The sequence below is a fragment of the Sturnira hondurensis genome, unplaced genomic scaffold (genome assembly GCF_014824575.4).
Source record: "Sturnira hondurensis isolate 20B ecotype Veracruz unplaced genomic scaffold, ASM1482457v3 Scaffold0020793, whole genome shotgun sequence".
Classification (NCBI taxonomy): domain Eukaryota; kingdom Metazoa; phylum Chordata; class Mammalia; order Chiroptera; family Phyllostomidae; genus Sturnira; species Sturnira hondurensis.
In genome coordinates, this window is record NW_028093424.1 from 26,840 (window position 1) to 46,823 (window position 19,984).

The following is a 19,984-nucleotide window of genomic DNA, read 5'->3' on the forward strand; positions in this document are numbered from 1 at the left end:
TTACTGATCACGTGTGCTACACCTGGTGAATTTCTGTTGGTTGTTTAATGAGTGTCGCTATTTCTCCTCTTTAAGTCAAGAGGTGTTGCTGAAGATCCATGAAGATAAACATTACCCTTGCACTTTGGTGGGGACTTGGAACACGTGGTATGGCGAGCAGGATCAAGCTGGTAGGAAGCAGATCTCTTTGGAATATACACTATTCCTTAAGCCTTTAAATAATATGTAATTTAATGCTTGTATTTATAATCAGAGCTTTCCACGTTTCAGTCTGGTTTTATGGTTAAAATCATTTCTCCAGTAATTCATTGCAGACATTTTATTTTATTGTTTCATTGTTCAAATCTATTATTGTAACTTTATAGTGTAACTCATAGGCCAACCCATGGCACATTACGGATTTGCACCCTGTTAGGACCATGCATGTGTAGAATATTTCCAAGGCAGGATTATCATGAAACTCTAAATGTATGTTATCTTTTAAAATATATTCCAGTCCACCTCTGGAGGTATGAAGGAGGCTATCCCGCCCTCACAGAGGTCATGAGTAAACTCAGAGAAAATCAGGTAATGATTTTGAAAACTTACTTGTTTACATTAATAATATAGTAGTGCTAGTACAGAATTAAATAACTTCTGTCATCAGTTTTTTTACCATTGGTAAACTACTTTTTGTAATACAAATTTTATTATTTGGACACTCTGAAGATGTATTCAAACATAAAGTAACCCATTGTAATACTATGAAAATAACAGTTCTTAAGAAAGTCAGTTGTACTTAGAAAATGATGAGCTGGTTCTTTGAAACAGTAAGTTAGCATGGTAGACAGAATCAGCCTAGGTTAGCTAACACACCTCTGTTTCAGGAATGTCCAACCACATATACTTGACCTTGAACTGACTTTGCTATCCTGTCCCTCCCTTCACTATGTTAGTGGAGAGAATTTTAACAGCTACACATTGTTAGGAAAGAAAATCTTTTGTATAGCTTCCCAGTCCAAACAAAAATGGCTTTTGGATTCTTTGAAGTTTTTTGTGTCTTTGTTTTTGAGCTTTATTAGTTTATCTGAGCAACACTGATGACGTGCCAGGAAGCAAGATCTTAGGTGCTCCTGGATTATTTGATATTTTTGTGGTCTCCATGTCACCTCCTTTATGATGCTGTCCGACACAATTAGAAGAACCTAAACTGTGAGCCATTACATTTGTTTATGTTGTCATTTAAATAACTCGGATGACCATGTAGCTTGTCTCCTGAACCTGGGCACTTGATGGTGAAAGAGAATACTAATAGGGACAGCTGAGACCCTGTTTGTAAGAGTGTTCTATTATAGGAGGGACATAGCTGTTGCTAACGTAGGCTTGTGAATAAATATTAGAAGAGTTCATGAGCATCTTTTTTTCACTCAAAGGAATTTTTGGAATTCCGGAAGGCAAGAAGCAACATGCTTCTCTCTAGGAAGAATCAGCTGCTATTAGAATTCAGTTTCTGGAATGAGCCTGTTCCACGGTCAGGACCTAATATATACGAACTCAGATCTTACCAACTTCGAGTAAGTACTGAAATATGAGTTAACTGTCCCTCATTCTTCTGCAAAGAAGCATGAGTACCCTTAATGCTGACCCAAAACAGTTGAGTGTACATTCTCTGATGTGTTGGGCATTATACTTTGGTTGGTTGGTTTTCTCGCCTGTCTAGTCCTTCTCTTAGTACCTTTTCAAAAAAATCTTCTTCTTAATTTTCATTCCTTCTCTTCTGCTAAGCTCCTTTGTCTTTATAATTTTAAACATAAAAGTTATTATGTGGCATTATGTAGCAATTCTGTTTTTAAAAGAAAAGACCTAAAATGCAGGACTAGGTACAACATATAGCATTTATTGTGATTGAAATAGAACAACTAATAAGCGTGTGACTGTTGAATAAATTGGATACCACTATAAGATGAAAAGGAATAAATAATGTTTTGTAAGACTTTCTAGGTATTTGCCTGCTAAGTCACCACCAGCAAGAAAGCCACAGATAGCAACATTGTTCAATGGAATACATGTCAGTCGATCTCAGGGTCTGACATTCACCCTTCTGCTGGAAAAAAAGAAGTGATATCCTTACTAAATTTACTTAAATTGCATTTTTTTAATTTTACAATAAAATCTGAGTGGGTGCCAGCAGTTTAATAGTTAAGGAGGATGGGCCTGACTGTGGTTGTGATCACCGTTAATAACTGGATGACTTAAGATAGGGCAAAAGTAGGTTTACAGTTGTTCATATGGAAAATAATACGATAGTTAAAAAGTAATAATACACAAACTCTGGGTTTTGTGTACTCATTACTGTAAACCTACTTTTACCCCACACTGTATGTTGTCTTATTATGTGAAGCCATAGAACATTAGAACATTACTTCCCCCAAGAGATAGGTATGAACACAGTGAATAATATTATTTTGTACATTTTTATTTGTTACACCTCACATTATTAAATGTTAATTTTAGTTAGTTTTATCATTTGTTATTTTTTACATTTCCATATCTCTTCACAAAAGAACTAACAAATCAAAACCCAAATCTCTTTTCAGCCAGGAACTATGATTGAATGGGGCAATTACTGGTGAGTATATTACTAGATGGTGAGTTTGTGAGTCTTTCTTGTTTTTAAAGATTTTATTTACTAATTTTTAGAGAGAGGGGAAAGGAGGGAGAAATAGAGGGAGGGAAACATCAACGTGTGTTTGCCTCTCACATGTCCCCCACTGGGGACCTAGTCTGCAACCCAGGCATGTGCCCTGACTGGGAATCAAACCAGCGACCCTTTGGTTTGCAGGCCAGTGCTCAATCCACTGAGCCACACCAGCTGGGGTTGTAAGTCTTATTAATAGATTACATGAGGCCATTATGTTAATTTTAGGAATAAATTCCAGGGATAATGCTGTGATTTGATATTTATTGTTTGACGTTTTTATTGTAAAATTTTTCAAACATACACAAACTAGAAAGAGTAATACCATGGATCCCCCCCTTCCATACCCATTATTTAGGTTCAGTAATTACTGACACATGGCCAGTCTTGCTTAGATCTAACTCCCCCAGCCCAGATTATTGGGAAGCAAATCCCAGACAACACACCATTTTGTCCATAAATATTTTAGTATCTCTCTGAGACATAAGGACTCCTTTTTATTTTCCCAAACAAACCCCCAGTGTTGCATAAGTTTGTTTTATATTCTGTTTGGACATTATCTTTTATGAAATGTTGCTTTTTGTCACATAAACAAAGCCCCAAGATGATAGGATTGCTACTTTTTTCTTTGTTTATCTAGTGGAATACCAGTTTTTTCCTCAGACTGATCTATAAATCGAACACAATCTTGATCAAAATCTCCCAGCAGGCTTTGGAAATGCAAAGGACCCAAAATAGGTGAAACAACCTTGAAAAAGAAGCACAAAGTTGGAGGACTCACACTTCTCCGTTTCAAAACCGATACAGAGCTGGAGCAGTCCGGACAGTGTGGTACTCACATAGGGACCCATGTGCAGATCACTGGGGCATAATTGAATGTCCAGACATAAACACTCCCAGATATGAGTAATTAGTTTTTGATAAATGTACCAAGGCAGTTCAATGGGGACAAATAGTCTTTTCAACAAAAGATGCTAAGACAACTGGATATCTTAGCAAAATGATGAATTTAGACCCCTATCTTACTTTATATACAAGAACTAATCAAAAATGAATTGTAGACCTAAATATAAAACTTTTTGAGAAAACCATAGGAGAAAATCTTTGTGATATAGGATTAGGCAGTGAGTTCTTAGATAACACCAAATCATGATCCACAAAAGAAAAAATGGATAAAATACAATTCATCAGGATTTAAAACCTTTGTAATTAAAAGGATATCATTTTTAAAGTGAAAGGACAAGTCACAGATTGGAGAAAATTTTGCAAATCATGTATCTCATAAAGGACTTATATGCAGAATGTATAAAAATATTCTTCAACTCAGTAAGACAACCCCCATTTAAAAAATGGGCAACGAACTTGAATAGGTAATTCTCCAAAGGTATACATATGGCCAAAAAGTAGGTGAAAAGATGCTCAACATCACTAATCATAAGAGAAATGCAAATCAAAACCACAATGAGATATATTATACTCTAGAATGACTATTATTAAAAGAACAGAAAATCATAAATATTGGCAAAATTCCAGAGAGTTGGAAACCTTGTGCACTGTTCGTAGGAATTAAAATGGTGCAGCCATGACAGAAAACAGTTTATCAGTTCCTCAGATATTCAAAATAGAATTATCATATGATCCAGCTATCCCGGGACTGAGTATGCAAAAGAATTCAAATCAGCATCTCAAAAAGACATTTGCATACCTCTGTTCATTGCAGCATTATTCACGGTAGCCAGGAGGGGGAGAGAACCCAAATATCCATGGACATGTGAAGGGACAAAGCAAATGCAGTACATACATACAGCTGAGCATTATGAAGCCTTTAAAAAGCAAATCCTGCCACGTGCTGCAATAGGGATGAATCCTGATGACTAAGCTAAGTGAAATAAGCCAGTTACAAAGGACAAATAAAATATGATTCCACTAATACAAAGTATCTGAAGTACTCACAATCACAGAAAACAAAAATGTGGTGCCAGGGACTGGGAGGAGGGTTGCTGTGTTTGGTGGGTATAAAGTTTTGGTTTTACCAAATGAAAAGGTTTTGGTGATCTGTTGCATGACACTCTGAATAGATTTGGTACTACTGAACTATACAGTTGAAAACCATTGAGGTAAATTTAATGTATGTGCTTTTTACCATAATAAAAATAAGGAAAACCATAAATTTTTAAAAATATTTTAAATGGGCAAAGGATTTGAATAAACATTTTACCAAAGGACATATGTGAATGCCTAATAAGCACATGAAAAGGTGCTAAGCATCATCAGTTATTATGGAAATGCAAAGTAAAACAGTGAGATGCAACTTCACACCCACTAGGATGGCTGTAACTAAAAAGATAATACCATATTGGTAAGGTTGTGGAAAAATTGGGAGCCTCATAAATTACTGGTAAGAAAAATGAAATGGTACAGCCACCTTGGAAAATAGTCTGGCAGTTCCTCAAAATATTGGACATGGAGTTACCGCAGGACCCAGGGGATGACTATGTACTTCTAGGTGTTTACCTAAGAAAATCAAGAATACATCCATACAAACTTATACACGTAGATCACAGACAGCATTTTTCATAATGACCAAAAGGTGGAAACAAGCTAAACACTCATCAGCAAAAAAATAAAGAAATATGGTATATGTATGTAATTGAATACTATTCAATAAAAAGGAATGAACTATGATACATGCTACAAATGCAGATGAACCTCAACAATATGCAATATGAAAGCCCAGTACAAAGGAGTCCAGAGTCTGTGGTCCCATTGGTATGAAATGTCCAGAAAAGCAGATGTAGACACACAGATTAGTGGTTGCCTAGGGCTAGGGTGGGGAGCGGGAAGATTGCAAATGGGCAAAAGGGGTCTTTTAGCACAATTGGATTGTGTTGGTTGTACAAGCCTGTAAGTTTACTTTAAGAGCATGGAATTGCTCACTTAGGTGAACTTTATGATATGTAAGATATACCTTGATAAAGATGCTAATGACATACCCCACCAAAGAGAATTTGTACATGAATCCAAGGATGACTCAAAGTGAGGAAATCCGTTAATGTAACACATACAGTTGAGGCCAGAATAGGTGCCCAGCACACGTGCTCCGGCCTCTGTGCCCCCGACACATCACTGCCAGGCCTGTGCCGGAGCAGTCGCACCCCAGCAATGCTTCAGTCAGGTCTGCAGCTGTCGACAAAGGCTGGCACGTCCTGGTCATCAGGAGGATGGATGGCAGAAACTAACGGTCACATGAAAAAGTCAGTTGTAGTTGCCAAAAGTGTAAAGCTGTATGCCATGATTGGAAAGATAGTATATTCATGCGGTGGAATTTTGCCCAGTGGTCAAAGTAAACCTGATCAGTACCCGTTAATGATCCATCTTGGAAGCACCATGTTGAGAATTAAAGGAGAATATGTATTACATGATGTCTTTTATGTAAATTTTAAAAAGATAACAAGGATTACATAAAATATTTAACAAGAGCTATATAAAAAGGTATGACTATTCATAGATACATTTGTATGAATTAGAAATATAAAACCATGGACAAGAAGAGTTGTATTCAAAAGAGATAACTACTTCCAAAGTAACTGATAAGGAAGGAAAGAAGGGGCTGGGAGTGAGGAGGAATAAAAGGAGCTGCAGTGTTCGTGTCTTTGAAAAGATCTGAAGCAAACATGAAGTGTTTGTGTTTTAAAAATCTAGGTAACTAGAATGGTTGAAATATTTTGTAATTAAAAAACAAAATACATCTTAATTCATGTTCAGAAGGCATTTGATAAGACTTGACACATTAGATACACCAAATCCTAATTTAAAAAAGAAAAACATTAAAGTTAGGAATACAGACTATTTTACGTGAATCAGGTTGGCACAAACTTTTCTGTAAAGGACCAGGTAGTAAATACTATAGGCTTTGTGGACCGCGCTGGGTCACAGGTCGCTTAACTGCTGTGGTCATGGGAACGAAACGTCGGCATTAGGAAAGGAGTAAGTGTGACTGTTGCAAGAAAACTTTTATTGATGGATGCTGAAATTTGAATTTTGCAATTTTCATGTGTCATGAGATAATGTTTTTATTTGATTTTTTCTAAGCACTTAAAAATGTAAAAACCATTCCTAGCCCCTGGGCCATAAAAACAAGCTTTGGTGGGTGGGATTTCACCCAAGGCCTGTGATTTGCTGGCCCTGGTTTACATGATAAAACTGCCGTCTCTCCTTTTTTTTAAAATATATTTTATTGATTATACCATTACAGTTGTTCTATTCCCCCCCTTCATTCCCCTCCACCCGCACCCTCCCTCCCCCACCATTCTCCCCCACTTAGTTTATAACCATGTGTCTCAAGTTCTTTGGATTCTATATTTCCCCCACTATTCTCGCCCTCCCCCCTATCTATTTTCTACCTACCATCTATGCTATTTTCTGTGCCTTCTCCCCCCTTCTCCCCCTCCCACCCCCCTGTTTCTAACCCTCCATGTGTTCTTCATTTCTATGGTTACACTCCTGATCTAGCTGTCCTCTTGGTTTGCTTTTGTTTTAGGTGTGGTTGTTAATAACTGTGTGTTTGCTGTCCTTTCACTGTTAATATTTTTCATCTTCTTTTTCTTATATAAGTCCCTTTAGCATTTCATATAATAAGGGCTTGGTGATGATGAACTCCTTGAACTTGACCTTATCTGAGAAGCACTTTATCTGTCCTTCCATTCTAAATGAAAGTTTTGCTGGATAAAGCAATCTTGGCTGTAGGTCTTTGGATTTCATGACTTGGAATACTTCTTTCCAGCCCCTTCTTGCCTGTAAGGTCTCTTTTGAGAAATCCGCTGACAGTCTGATGGGTACTCCTTTGTAGGTGACTGTCCCCTTATCCCTTGATGCTTCTAGGATTCTCTCCTTCATTTTGGTCTTGGCTAATGTAATTATGATGTGCCTTGGTGTGTTCCTTCTTGGGTCCAACTTCTTTGGCACTCTCTGAGCTTCCTGGATTTCCTGGAAGTCTATTTCCTTTGCCAGACTGGGGAAGTTCTCCTTTATTATTTGTTCAAATACGTTTTCCACTCGTGGCTGTTTCTTTCCCCCTTCTGGTACCCCTATAATTCGGATGTTGGAACGTTTAAAGATGTCCTGGAGGTTCCTAAGCCTCTCCTCATTTTTTTGAATTCTCATTTCTTCATTCCTTTCTGGTGGGATGTTTTGTTCTTCCTTCTGGTCCATTCCATTGATTTGAGTCCCACTTTCCTTTCCATCACTATTGGTTTCCTGTGCATCTCCCTTCATTTCAATTAGTTTAGCCTTCATATGTTCCTCTAATTTGTGACTATGTTCCTCTAATTTGTGACTATAATCTACCAGTTCTGTGAGCATCCTGATAAATAGTGTCTTGAATTGTGCTTCTGAGAGGCTGGCAATTTCTCGGTCACTTAGAGTTATTGGCTCTGGGACTTTGAGTTCTTCTTGCACCATCTTTTGGGCTGTTCGTGCCTGTTCCATAGCAGGATCAGAGCCCTAAAGTGTTCACTAGAACAGGGCAACTAAGTGGCTGGGTTGTGACGTTGTATGTGGGGGCGGGGTCAAAGAGGGACTGTGGCATCCTGTCTGCCGCCTGCCGCCGTGGCCCTCACTGGTGCCGCAGTTGCTGCCGTCACCGGGCCCACGCGTCTCATCCCACTGCACGCGAGTGTGCCACCGCCGTCAGCCCTCGCCCCATGGGGCCTGCGTGGTCTGTCTCACTGTGCGCGAATGTGCGACCGCGGTCAGTCTGCCCCACACTCCAACTGGTTCCGGGCTGCCCGCACGCCGGGGTCGGGGACCTGTCCTGCCCGACCCTGCTCGCTGTTGGCTCCACCCCTCTTACCGTCCCTGTTTTACGGTTAGATGTAGTCGGACTTCCGTATAATTCAATTTTCTGTCCTTTGGTTGTGTCTTTGTTTCTCCAAACCTGTGTTGTATTCAAACTTGGTTGTGGGAGAAGGCACAGTGTTTCCACCTATGCCTCCATCTTGGCGGAAGTCCTCCTTTTTAACAGCTACACTAAGCTTAATGGCAAAGCACACAAAACATGCCTGTTACCATTAAACAAAATATCACCAACTTTCACCATTGTAACTTTATGCTGTTTTATGTAAGCCTGACTATTATAATAGAGAAAAGACAAGTCAAAGATAAAATAATACACAGCCTCGATAATTATGAGGGATACAAAAATAGATTATTAGCCATCGGTCAGCTATTGACCCTTGGTTTATCTTTATCTTTAAAAGAGAACCTGTGACTTTTACTTACTCTTAACATATATATGCTCTTGTTTCCATTATGCAATTTCTTGCATTGGACTAGGTCATTTTTAAGATCTCTTCCAGCTCCAGAAAATGGTTCTGTGATCTTTCTAATGAATCTTTGTCTTAGGTCATCAAAAATTAAAGAATGCAAGTTGGAGTTTCTTTTAATTTGAAAACTAAGAAATATTTTATTGTAAATGTGGGGGAGGAAAACTCATTTTCCTCCTCCTCCTCTTTTAAGTTGTGGCTGGACTAATCGTCAAATTAACGTGAGACAGACGAACAGAAGAAAATGTCCAGATTTATTATATATATACACGTGTGGAGGTTCCATAAGAATGGGGGGACCCCAGGACAGGTCGGCAGTGAAGGCCTCTGTGCCATGTTGAGCCAAAAAGAAGGGAGCTGTGGCTCGGGCCTTCAGAGGGCGGGAAGGCAGTTCACATGGAGATGAAAAGGCAAACATTTGGTAGATGAACGTTCGCTGGGCCTTCAGCATTGGGACGCAGAGGACTGTGGTCGGCCAGGCCTTGCCGGGGCCCTCCCTGCCTGTTGCCCTTACTTCATGTGACACTGGAGTTAGCTGTGATCACAGCTCCCTTCCTGGGACAGGGCCTCTAAATTCTTTTAGGCAGTTAGGGGGAAGGTCAAAGGCTTTTCCTGAGTCTTCCATTTCTTAAAAATAACCGGCTTAAAATAATGTCCCAAAAGGGGTATTTTAGGGTGGCAAACTCGGCTTTCCCTCAAATACTACTATTATAGACACCACTTTTTTAAGTGGGGGGGCTTTATATGTAATAATTCAATTGTCCCTAGAGTAGGATTGCTGAGTAGTTCTGTTTTTTGTATGTCACTGATTAAAACTTGCCCACCACGAATCCACAAGGAAGGTCTGAGGTTATTCCTCACTTTAAAAATTATTTATAAAGTCAGTTCAGCATTCAATTTATATTTTGGTACATAGGCGGCTATTTTAAGATGGTGATCTCTTCAGTACATGCTTCCGATTATTACCAGGCTAAGGCAAGTATGTTTTCTTTGCCTACTGTAACTAAATTGGAAAAATTCAAAATGAAATGAATAATCCTGAATATCACTATTAATGAAAGTATTTTGTTTCCTTCTGAGTTAGAATGCAAATTAATGTGATTGATTAATCTCAATAATTTACCAATCGGATTTGTCATTTTTGTGAAGATACTGATCAACTAATTTTAAATGCAAAAGTTAAAATTTAATATCATTTATGGGTAATCCTTGGGGGCAAGCAATAGCAAGCGATCCCTTCGTCACCTTTAACTTGAATCACCCTCATGAAGTTGAGCACCTGGTTGATGAGAGCTGAGGATCACACAGTGACCTTGAGAAGAGCCTGGCTTCATCACTCCCACCGCAGGCTGCCCTGCCCTGATCCCGTACTCCCCTGGCCCCTTTGAGATGTTTTCATTCAGTTGCTATGATGTTTGCCTCCAAGAAGAGAATGCACTAATCAAGCCATCTCAAAATCTTGTCCCTAGAGACTGACGTCTCTCACTATACAAATCCACAGGTTGGTATGCTTGTTCATGTGCCTCCGGCTCTAAAATGAGTTAAAATGAGTGCATCTTCGCCTGTCCCATCAACTCGGGACCATGATGTCACTGAGACTTCAGGTCAAAGCCTGGACATTGTTGATAACAATTTTTTTAACTTTAATTCTAAAAACTGCTTTCGGAAAAATATATACATTTTAAAAACATTTTTAGGATTTCAGATGCATCACTAAATATAAAAATAAAGTACCTGGAACAAATGTAAAAAAGGGTGTTTGAAGAGCTGATACCTTTTGCAACAGTTAATCTTGAAGTTTAAGACGTGCCAACTTTTAACCAATTCAATCACAATTTCATCTTACACACATAGACACAACATACGTACACCCTTCCCTTCACACATAGTACGTCACGAATGCCGTTTGGTACTCATTTTCCTAATGGTTCACACCGGTAAGAAGGAAAACCGAGAGGTATCTTCAGTTTTGATTGCGATGGTATGTGGCCAAGAAGCTCCACTTTCATGGTCCCATATGCTTCCCAAGAGGTGGCAGATCACCTTTACAGTTCAGAGAGCTCACACATTTCTCAGAGTTCACTGTCTCCAGCTGCTTTGAAGGTGTGGTTCCTTCATCTCTTCTTAAACCCCATTCTTGGGAGGCGGTCCCTGTCTTCCTCTGGCATCTTAGGTGTTTTCATATCCAGGTTTCCCTCAGTTTCTCAGTGACATCTTGGACAAGCAATCTTCTGTTTACTGGTCCTGTCCTCTGCCAACTTGCTTGACTCGTGAAGAATAAGCAGTGCAACCGCGTATCCTCACACTTCTGGTAGTTGTTAACTGCTCACAAAAATGGCTAGCGTAGCTATAGAAAGATACACTTTATATACATTAAAATAACCTGATTGTATCTGATAAAAAACAATTAGTATTCATTCTGAAAAGCTTGCTCAGACAATGGAGGAAATCAACATTCTCTTTAACATGCTAGTTCAGTATCTGAACATTGTTTTCTTCTCTCTCGCAGGGCTCGTGCAATTCGCTTCAGACAGGACAGCAGTGAAGCTGTTGGCGGATTCTTCTCTCAGATTGGGCAGTTGTATATGGTGCATCATCTTTGGGGTATTTATCTTTCCTTCGTTTTTGTGTTACTGGGATTTCACAGTTCGGTACTAAATAAATTAAAATAGGCAGTAAAGTGTATCTCAAGTCAGTAAGTTTAAACACTAGCAAATTCAAACATCACAGATGGTAGGTAAGTACAGGGCTGTCTAGAACAAGAAGTCAAGAGCAAAAGTGTCCATAGGCTTTTAGTAAACTGATAATCCAAAGGGAATAATAGCGAAAGGAATAAGAAGTGAAGTCAGCGAACACGGCAGAGGCAGATGATAAAGCCCCGAGTGCCTTTGACGGAGTGGCCCCACCACCCTTTCTAGACACGCTCTGCTCCGTTGTTCCCTCAGAGACAGCCCTGCATCGTACCCTGAGAGGCAGCTCCCTGCATGTGAACTCACCACCCGCTGTGGGTCTTGTTCCATCATCCCAAAGGCCTTTTCCTCCAGCTTTTCCATCATTGGTGTCTTTCAGGCCTGACTCATGTTCCCTCCCCGCCCCCCCAAGTGAATGCCCCTCTCCTCCTGAGCCACAGTAGTCACCTCTGTGACTTTGTATCCACCTCCCTGCTAGGATGGGAACTGGCTCTCAGTAACAGCTTGGTATGAATACTGCCAGATGTTCTGGGCACATTTGTAAATGGTCATTAAAGTTTAAAAAAGGAAAAGCAGCCCTGGCTGGTATGGGTCAGTTGGAGCATCATCCCATAAACTGAAAGGTCACCGGTTCGGTTCCTGGTCAGGATGCAAACAGGAGGGAACCGATCCATGTTTCTCTCTGCCTCTTCCTCTCTTCCCTTCTCTCTAAAATCAATAAGCATGTCCTCAGGTGAGAATAAAACAAAGAAAGAAAAAAGCATAACTTATTTCTAGACCATATCAGTGAAGTGAGGTGTTAGCTTCCCCTGTTCAGTCTCACCACGTGCCACACCCTGTCTGCCTGCTGTGTTAGCGTGTCAGTCTTGCAAATGTGCGGTGACCTGTCTGATGAGGGGTAAAGCAAACATGAGTGACGTGCCACGAGGCAGTGTGTGATCAGGGTACTCCTAACTCCTAAAGGGATATGAAGTTACTGTGTGTGGCGAAAATTAATAAAAGGTGGGCTATTAGCCAGACTTCAGGATCTAGATGGGATTGACAAGTAAGGGGGGAGGAAAGGCTAGGACAGTGATGGTGACATGGGAAATTACAAAAAGTGCTCAGAAAACTGCAGATGATTCCAACTGACTGAATGGTAAAATATCTGCCAGGGACCTAAGTCTGAATGGGTAAGTTAAGGCAAGAAAATTTTTACATTGTGTTCCTGAAACGGCACCCAACCCCACTCCCCCTTCCCTGGCCCCAAACCTTCAAGGTCTGGAAAGGACACCGCCACCCTTACCCCTACCAGTCACTGCTTCGACCAGGTGCTCGTCTCAGCCCTGTGTTTAAGAGATTGAAAACCCCTAGCCAAATGATAGATGCTGTGAATAACCTCAGCTCCACAGAACAGCAGGGGCAGCATTGTCCTAGCTGAGATTTGACCTAAGCATAAGTTTTCAACTGTAGTAGGTTTGGAAACAGATCTTTAATGAATGTGTCCTATGTTTCTGCCTTTTAAGAATATGCCAAATCTAGCCCTGGCTGGTGTAGCTCAGTGGATTGAGCGCGGGCCTGTGAACCACACAATCGCGGTTCGATTCCCACTCAGAGCACATGCCCGGGTTGCAGGCCAGTTCCCAGCAGGGGACGCATGAGAGGCAACCATACATTGATATTTCTCTCCCTCTTTCCTTCCCTTCCCCTCTAAGATAAATAAATAAAATCTTTTAAAAAAAAGAATATGCCAAATCTAGTTTAACCTTTATGGACTTGAGTTAGGGGTGAAGTAGTTTTTATTTTTTAAATAGCATACAATCCGTCCAGAGGCTATAAGCTGGAAAGTCAGGCCTCTGCCCTCCCTCCCCCTCCTCTGAGCCTGGAGAGGTCCCTTCCTCTGCGAGTGGCTCCTGCTCACCCTCCCACACACAGTCCACCCCCCGTAGCCTCCGAGGGTGGCCAGGTTGCGGCACCTGCATCCTTCATTAGGCAGCGCCCTTCTCCCCCTTCCCTTGGAGTCCCCAGTCAGTGTCCCAGGTGTTCACGCCCCACTTCCTATTTAATACAGAAAAGTATTGAGATAGGCAGAGGCGAATTGTCAATTGCCAGTTTCTAAAACATACCCTCACTTACCCACATTTTTTAAGATGAAAAAAAAAACCAGTATTTATCAAACACATCTAGTGTGTTAGTTATTTTATGCGTCATTTCCTTCAACGCTTAGACCCACCCATCACAAATGAGATATTTGTAATTCATAGATGGCACCATAAAGAATCACGCAGGACCCACAGCTATGCTGTAGCTGAGCCAGGCTCAGACCTTGCTGTCTGCTTCACAGCCCTCGATGCCCCACCCCATTCCCCTCCTCAAGGCCTGACTTCGGCTGCTCCACCACCTCCCTGTCTGTGGCCTCCTTCCCTCAGTGTGTGCCCATACTCAACTGCCCGCCATCTTTCTTTTCAAACCCAAATGTCTGTCAGCGGATGAACACGTAAGTGTGGTAGGTACATGTAATAGAACATTAATCAACCATAAAAAAGGAATGAAATTCCAGTACCTGCTACATCATGGATGAACCTTGAAAACATACCAAGTGCAATAAGCCAGGCACACAAGGACAGACATCCTGTGATTGCACTCGTGTGAGGTACCTGCAACAGGCAAGGTCACAGGGACGGATTGTAGACTAGAGGTCAGGGGAGCGGTGGAATGGGGAGTCGTGGTTCGGCTTACATTTGGGATTGATTGGCGAGGTGCATGGTAGTGATGGCGGCACAATGTGATGGGGGCATAATTTAGTACATTTAATGCTACTAAATTATGCATTTACAATGGTTAAAATAGTAAAATTTATGTATATTATACCACAATAGAAAAATTTAAATTACGGAAACAAAAAAGGCCTCCCCAACCCTGGTTCCCTACGAGGGTCAGCCTGACCTCAGTGAGAACACTGCTGCTTCTCACGTGTCACCCGTGTTTTCCTCCAGGTGGCAAGAGGTCAGAAGTTTCTCTTTTATTTCTCAGCATCTTCGAATGTTCATTTATATTTGGTTACTAGTAAAGGGAAATTTTGTCTTTACCGTTAAACTAGCAGACCTACAAAGGGTAGATCTTTCTCTCAGGGAGAAGGAAGTCCCGGGGGGAGAATGTGTCGTCCCCAAACAGAAACTAGAACCGAAGCAGGGAGCCCTGCATGGTCGTCCAGTCTGACTGGTACCCACATACTGTCGAGATGCCTAGGAGAAGTGAGTAGCTGGAAGGTTGGGATTCAGAAGCCAAGGCACCCAGATGAGATACCTGTGGATTCTACCACATGACACCAAGGACATGGATGCCGTTGACCATGTTCTCCCCTTCACCTGGGGCACCTTTCTCTTCCATTCCTGTGTACTGGATGCTTCCTCTTCAATCTTCAAGGCCCACCTGGCCCAATCACACTTTCCCCGCTTCCCACACTGGGCACCTTTCCCAGTCTCCTGCCTTCTTGGGCTCAGCTCTCAGGGATACCACAGTGCTCAGCGGGGATTGACTCTCCTTTTACTTGTCTTTGTTTTCCACTGCACTGAACACAGTCTCACCCAGATCTTTGTAGTGTTTTATAAGTATTGAGCAAAATCAAACCTGATATGGCTCACCTATAGTCTAACAGTTTCTGGTTATGAGTTTAATATGTTACTGAAGAAGTTCACTAGGTTTCTAATGTATGTCTGGGACCCACTGGACTGTAAAACTTGAGGGCAGATTATTTTTAAGAGTGTGTTGTTTTGCTTCTCCCACAAGGCCTAACATAATTTTGCTCAGAATAACCAGCTCACAGTTATCCCAGCTTTCTACTAAACTCCCAAAGTCGTCTCTGAGAGAGAAGATCAGCTGAATCAAAATTAAATGGGCGTACTGGTGGAATGTAGGGCATTATATTTGGTTTAAGTCAGGAGTGTCCAACTTTTTGGTGTCTTGGGCCACATATTAAATGCACAAACCCTAACAAAAACTGATAAGCAAAAAAAGGTACATGCATAATTTTCGTGATATCTGCCACCACAGATAAGCAAAAAAGTCCTCACGTAATAACCCTAATTGTGCAGCAGCCCTTTTGATAATCTTTTAGAATCATCAGGCAAGTCCCAAGTTTATGATCACTAATATAGATCAAATTCAAGGAGTTCATCATCACCAAGCCCTTATTCTATGAAATGTTAAAGGGACTTATATAAGAAAAAGAAGATTAAAAATATGAACAGTGGAAGGACAGCAAACTCAGTTACTAACAACCACACCTAAAACAAAAGCAAACCAAGAGGACAACTAGATCAGGCACAGAACCATAGAAATGAAGATCACATGGAGGGTTAGCAACAGGAGAGTGGGAGGAGGAGAAGGGGGGAGAAGGTACAGAGAATAAGTAGCATAGACGGTAGGTAAAAAATAGATGGGGGGAGGGCAAGAGTAGTATGGGAAATGTAGAAACTAAAGAACTTGAGACACGTGGTCATAAACTAAAGGAGGGGGAAGGGTGGGGGAGGGGTGTGCAGGGTAGAGGGAAATAAAGGGGTGGAATAGAACAACTGTAATGGTATAATCAATAAAATATATTTTAAAAATTAAAAATTAAAAATAAATTGATGAAGGAGGAAAAAAAGAAAATGTACACATCTAAGTAATAAAATATCACTGATTTTTAAGAAATATTTTTATCATAAAAGCAAAAGAAAAGAGGGCAACACAAAACTAGTGGGATGTTTGACACTGTATTTGAGAAACTAGTGCAGCAATATCTGGTTTGTTAGAAGCAGTTACAATTCTCAGGGAGTTTTCAAGGTGTCAACAGATATTTCGGTTCTAATTTTCCTTCAGTGTGTTCATTCTTGAAAATAGTTGCTTGCAAATGTAGGGGCTGCCACAGGGCAATGCCATGAATAAGGCGTGATTGTGAAGCAAGGGGTATTTGTCTCTGGGAAGATGGGACCTATAAAGTCCAGTAAAGAGACGCAATCAAAATTTTTTTTAAGTTGAATGTCAGCTTGCAGCTCTATGCATTCCATTTGAAAATTGACAGATAACGTATTTATGTCCACTGACAGTGGAGTCACAGATGTAGCAAAACATTGATTATTTTCCCAGAAATCTTGAAATCTGTTTTCAAATTCTTGTATCAAATCAAAAAGCAAAGCTACATATTTATCACTGTTCACAGGACTGTTTAGCAGCCAGCTGTCGAAATGCATAAAATTGTTTGCCTTAATTTGAGCTTGCTATGATTTCACATTCATTTAGAGCACAATTATGGTTTGAAACATGTGCTTGTTCAACTCATTGAAGTGAGAGGTTAAATCCACTAAAAATGCTAAATCTGTAAGCCAGTTTTCATCATGAAGTTCTGGCACAAATTTGTTTTTTTGATACCATAAGCAACTTGATAACATGTCACAAATCATAACATCTTTTCAACATTTAGCCTCAACTTAGCCATCTTACTTCCAGAAAGTAAATGATGTCTCCATAGTCAGCATCAATGCTTTTAAGGAATTCCTGGAATTGGCAATGATTCAATCCCTTGGCCTCTATGAAGTTCGCAGTCTCGATTATGATTTTCATGACGTTACCATTTTTAAAGCTTTCATGCATTCATTTTCTTGATGTGCTATGCAATGATACTTCATCAAATGTGAGTTTGGGGCAGCAATTGCATTGTCTTCTATTAATCTTACAAGTCCCCCTCTTTTACCTACCATTGCCGAGGAACAGTCGGTAACTATACCAGATATGTGGACAATGAACAAAGAAAATCGGTTTAACATACTGTTTTTTACTGTTTTATATAAATCTCTTGATTCAGTTGTGTATTTCAATGGCACTAGAGAAGCCATTTCTTTAGTGACATTATATTCGGCACCAAAAACCTCTAATAAAAATGGCAAGTTGAGCTGTATCTGTAGCATCAGTGCTACACCCATCGCCAAAGCACAACATTTTAAATTAGCAGCTTTGCTCTCCAGACTTCTTGTGATAGATTCCCAGTTTCTTCCGTTTGCCTGGCTATAGTCTGGTGAGAAACTGATTTTAAAAATATCCCCCTTTCTTTCAGGGCAGATTATATCTGCTAAGCTTTCTATACATTGCTTAATAAACTCACCATCAGTAAATGGTTTTGTTTTGTTTTGTTTTGTTTTTGCTATTAAATGTGCTACCACATAACTAGCTTTTACAATGTTGTAACTTTTTGAAAAAACTTTGTTGAGAAGACAGACCTTTTTTCAGTTCTGGTATTTTGTCCTTACGACAGAGTCCTTCATATGCATTGAATTTGGCAGCTTGCTTTTGCATATAATGCCTTTCCAAATTATAGTCTTTGAAAACTTGCACAAATTTCCTACAAATTAAGCAGAGCGCCTTACCATTTGCCTTGACAAAAAAGTAGTCATCTGTCTGCTTTTCACCAAACAGTCTTCCTTCATCCATAGTTTTTCTTTTGGGGGGTTCTTTTTTCCTTTGAGATAGTGTAGAAGCCATACTTGGATTAAAAAATAATAATAGATAAGGGACTTTATTTACTTTGATTATGAAAATCAATTGACAGGATAATAGAAAGCAAGGTTTGGGCCCTTCCACAGCCCTCTCGGCTGCCCTGCAGGGTGACAGGGAGGGCCGATTGTAAAGCGTGGCAAGTGATGTGTCAGGTGCCACCAAGGTGTGGAAGTACCTTTAATAATCAAATAAGAAAGTTTACCTGACTTCTAAATAACATTAAACACCTAACGTTGCAATGGCAGGTTGAAATATTATTGATAATCTCTGCCTCGCTAAGTCACCACGAGCACATATAACATCTGATGGTGTCAATTCTGCTGCTTGCACTTGGAAGATGATGCACTGGAAGCCGTAAACTGAAACCATACATGTGTACAAATAGAGAATACGTATGTTTATTTCACCTGATGTAACACATAATCACCAAAAAAATCTCATAATTTAAGTAAATTTATCATTCCGTGTTGGGCTACATGGGCCATGGGTTGGACATCCCTGGTTCAAGTCTTATTTTTCCTGTGTGGTTATTTTTAGCTTACAAGGACCTTCAGACAAGGGAAGACATACGGAATGCAGCATGGCATAAACATGGCTGGGAGGAATTGGTGTATTATACAGGTAATATTTTAACAGGCATAGATGTTTTATTTTTCTCATCTTACTGTTTTGGAATCCTTCACCTTGAAGCTAATATGTATTTTTTTTAAATAGTATGTTGTGCTTTATAAAAATATATATTTTATTGATTATGCTATTATAGTTGTCCCATTCACCCCCTTCATTCCCCTCCACCCTGCACACCCTGTCCCACCCACATTCCCCCACTTCAGTTCATGTCCATGTGTCTTAAGTTCTTTAGCTTCTACATTTCCCATATTATTCTTGCCCTTCCCCTGTCTATTTTATCCCTACCATCTATGCTACTTATTCTCTGTACCTTCTCCCCCCTCCTCCTCCCACTCCCCTGTTGCTATCCCTCCATGTGATCTCCATTTCTGTAGTTCTGTTCCTGTTCTAGTTGTTTCCTTAGTTTGTTTTTGTTTTAGGTGTGGTTGTTAGTAATTGTGAGTGCTGTTATTTTACTATACATGTTTTTCATCTTCTTTTTCTTAGATAAGTCCCTTTAACCTTTCATATAATAAGGGCTTGGTGGTGATGAACTCCTTTAATTTGATCTCATCTGAGTAGCACTTTATCAGTCCTTCCATTCTAAATGAAAGCTTTGTTAGATAGAGCAATCTTGGATGTGGGTCTTTGGATTTCATGACTTGGAATACTTCTTTCCAGCCCCTTCTTGCCTGTAAGGTCTCTTTTGAGAAATCCGCTGACAGTCTGATGGGAACTCCTTTGTAGGTGGCTGTCCCCTTATCTCTTGCTGCTTCTAGGATTCTCTCCTTCATTTTAGTCTTGGCTAATGTAATTATGATGTGCCTTGGTGTGTTCCTTCTTGGGTCCAACTTCTTTGGCACTCTCTGAGCTTCCTGGACTTCCTGGAAGTCTATTTCCTTTGCCAGATTGGGGAAGTTCTCCTTTATTATTTGTTCAAGTAAGTTTTCCACTTATCGTTCTTCCTCTTCCCCTTCTGGTACTCCTATAATTTGGATGTTGGAACATTTAAAGTTGTCCTGGAGGTTCCTAAGCCTCTCCTCAGTTTTTTGAATTCTTATTTCTCCATTCTTTTCTGTTTGGTTATTTCTTCCTTTCTTCTGGTCCACTCCCTTGATTTGAGTCCCAGTTTTGTTTCCATCACTGTTGGTTCCCTGCACCTTTTCCTTCAT

At 40.3% G+C, this 19,984-nt stretch overlaps 1 protein-coding gene across 1 annotated transcript in view; it reads left to right on the forward strand.

Moving 5' to 3' along the window:
* NIPSNAP2 (nipsnap homolog 2) overlaps positions 1–19,984 on the forward strand; it is a 38,492-nt gene that overhangs the window by 15,402 nt on the left and 3,106 nt on the right. The window contains exons 4-9 of the mRNA XM_037030663.1: positions 76–170; positions 497–567; positions 1,413–1,553; positions 2,577–2,608; positions 11,510–11,604; positions 18,741–18,824. Coding sequence (XP_036886558.1) covers positions 76–170; positions 497–567; positions 1,413–1,553; positions 2,577–2,608; positions 11,510–11,604; positions 18,741–18,824 — 518 coding nt within the window. The remainder of the gene's footprint in view (positions 1–75; positions 171–496; positions 568–1,412; positions 1,554–2,576; positions 2,609–11,509; positions 11,605–18,740; positions 18,825–19,984) is intronic.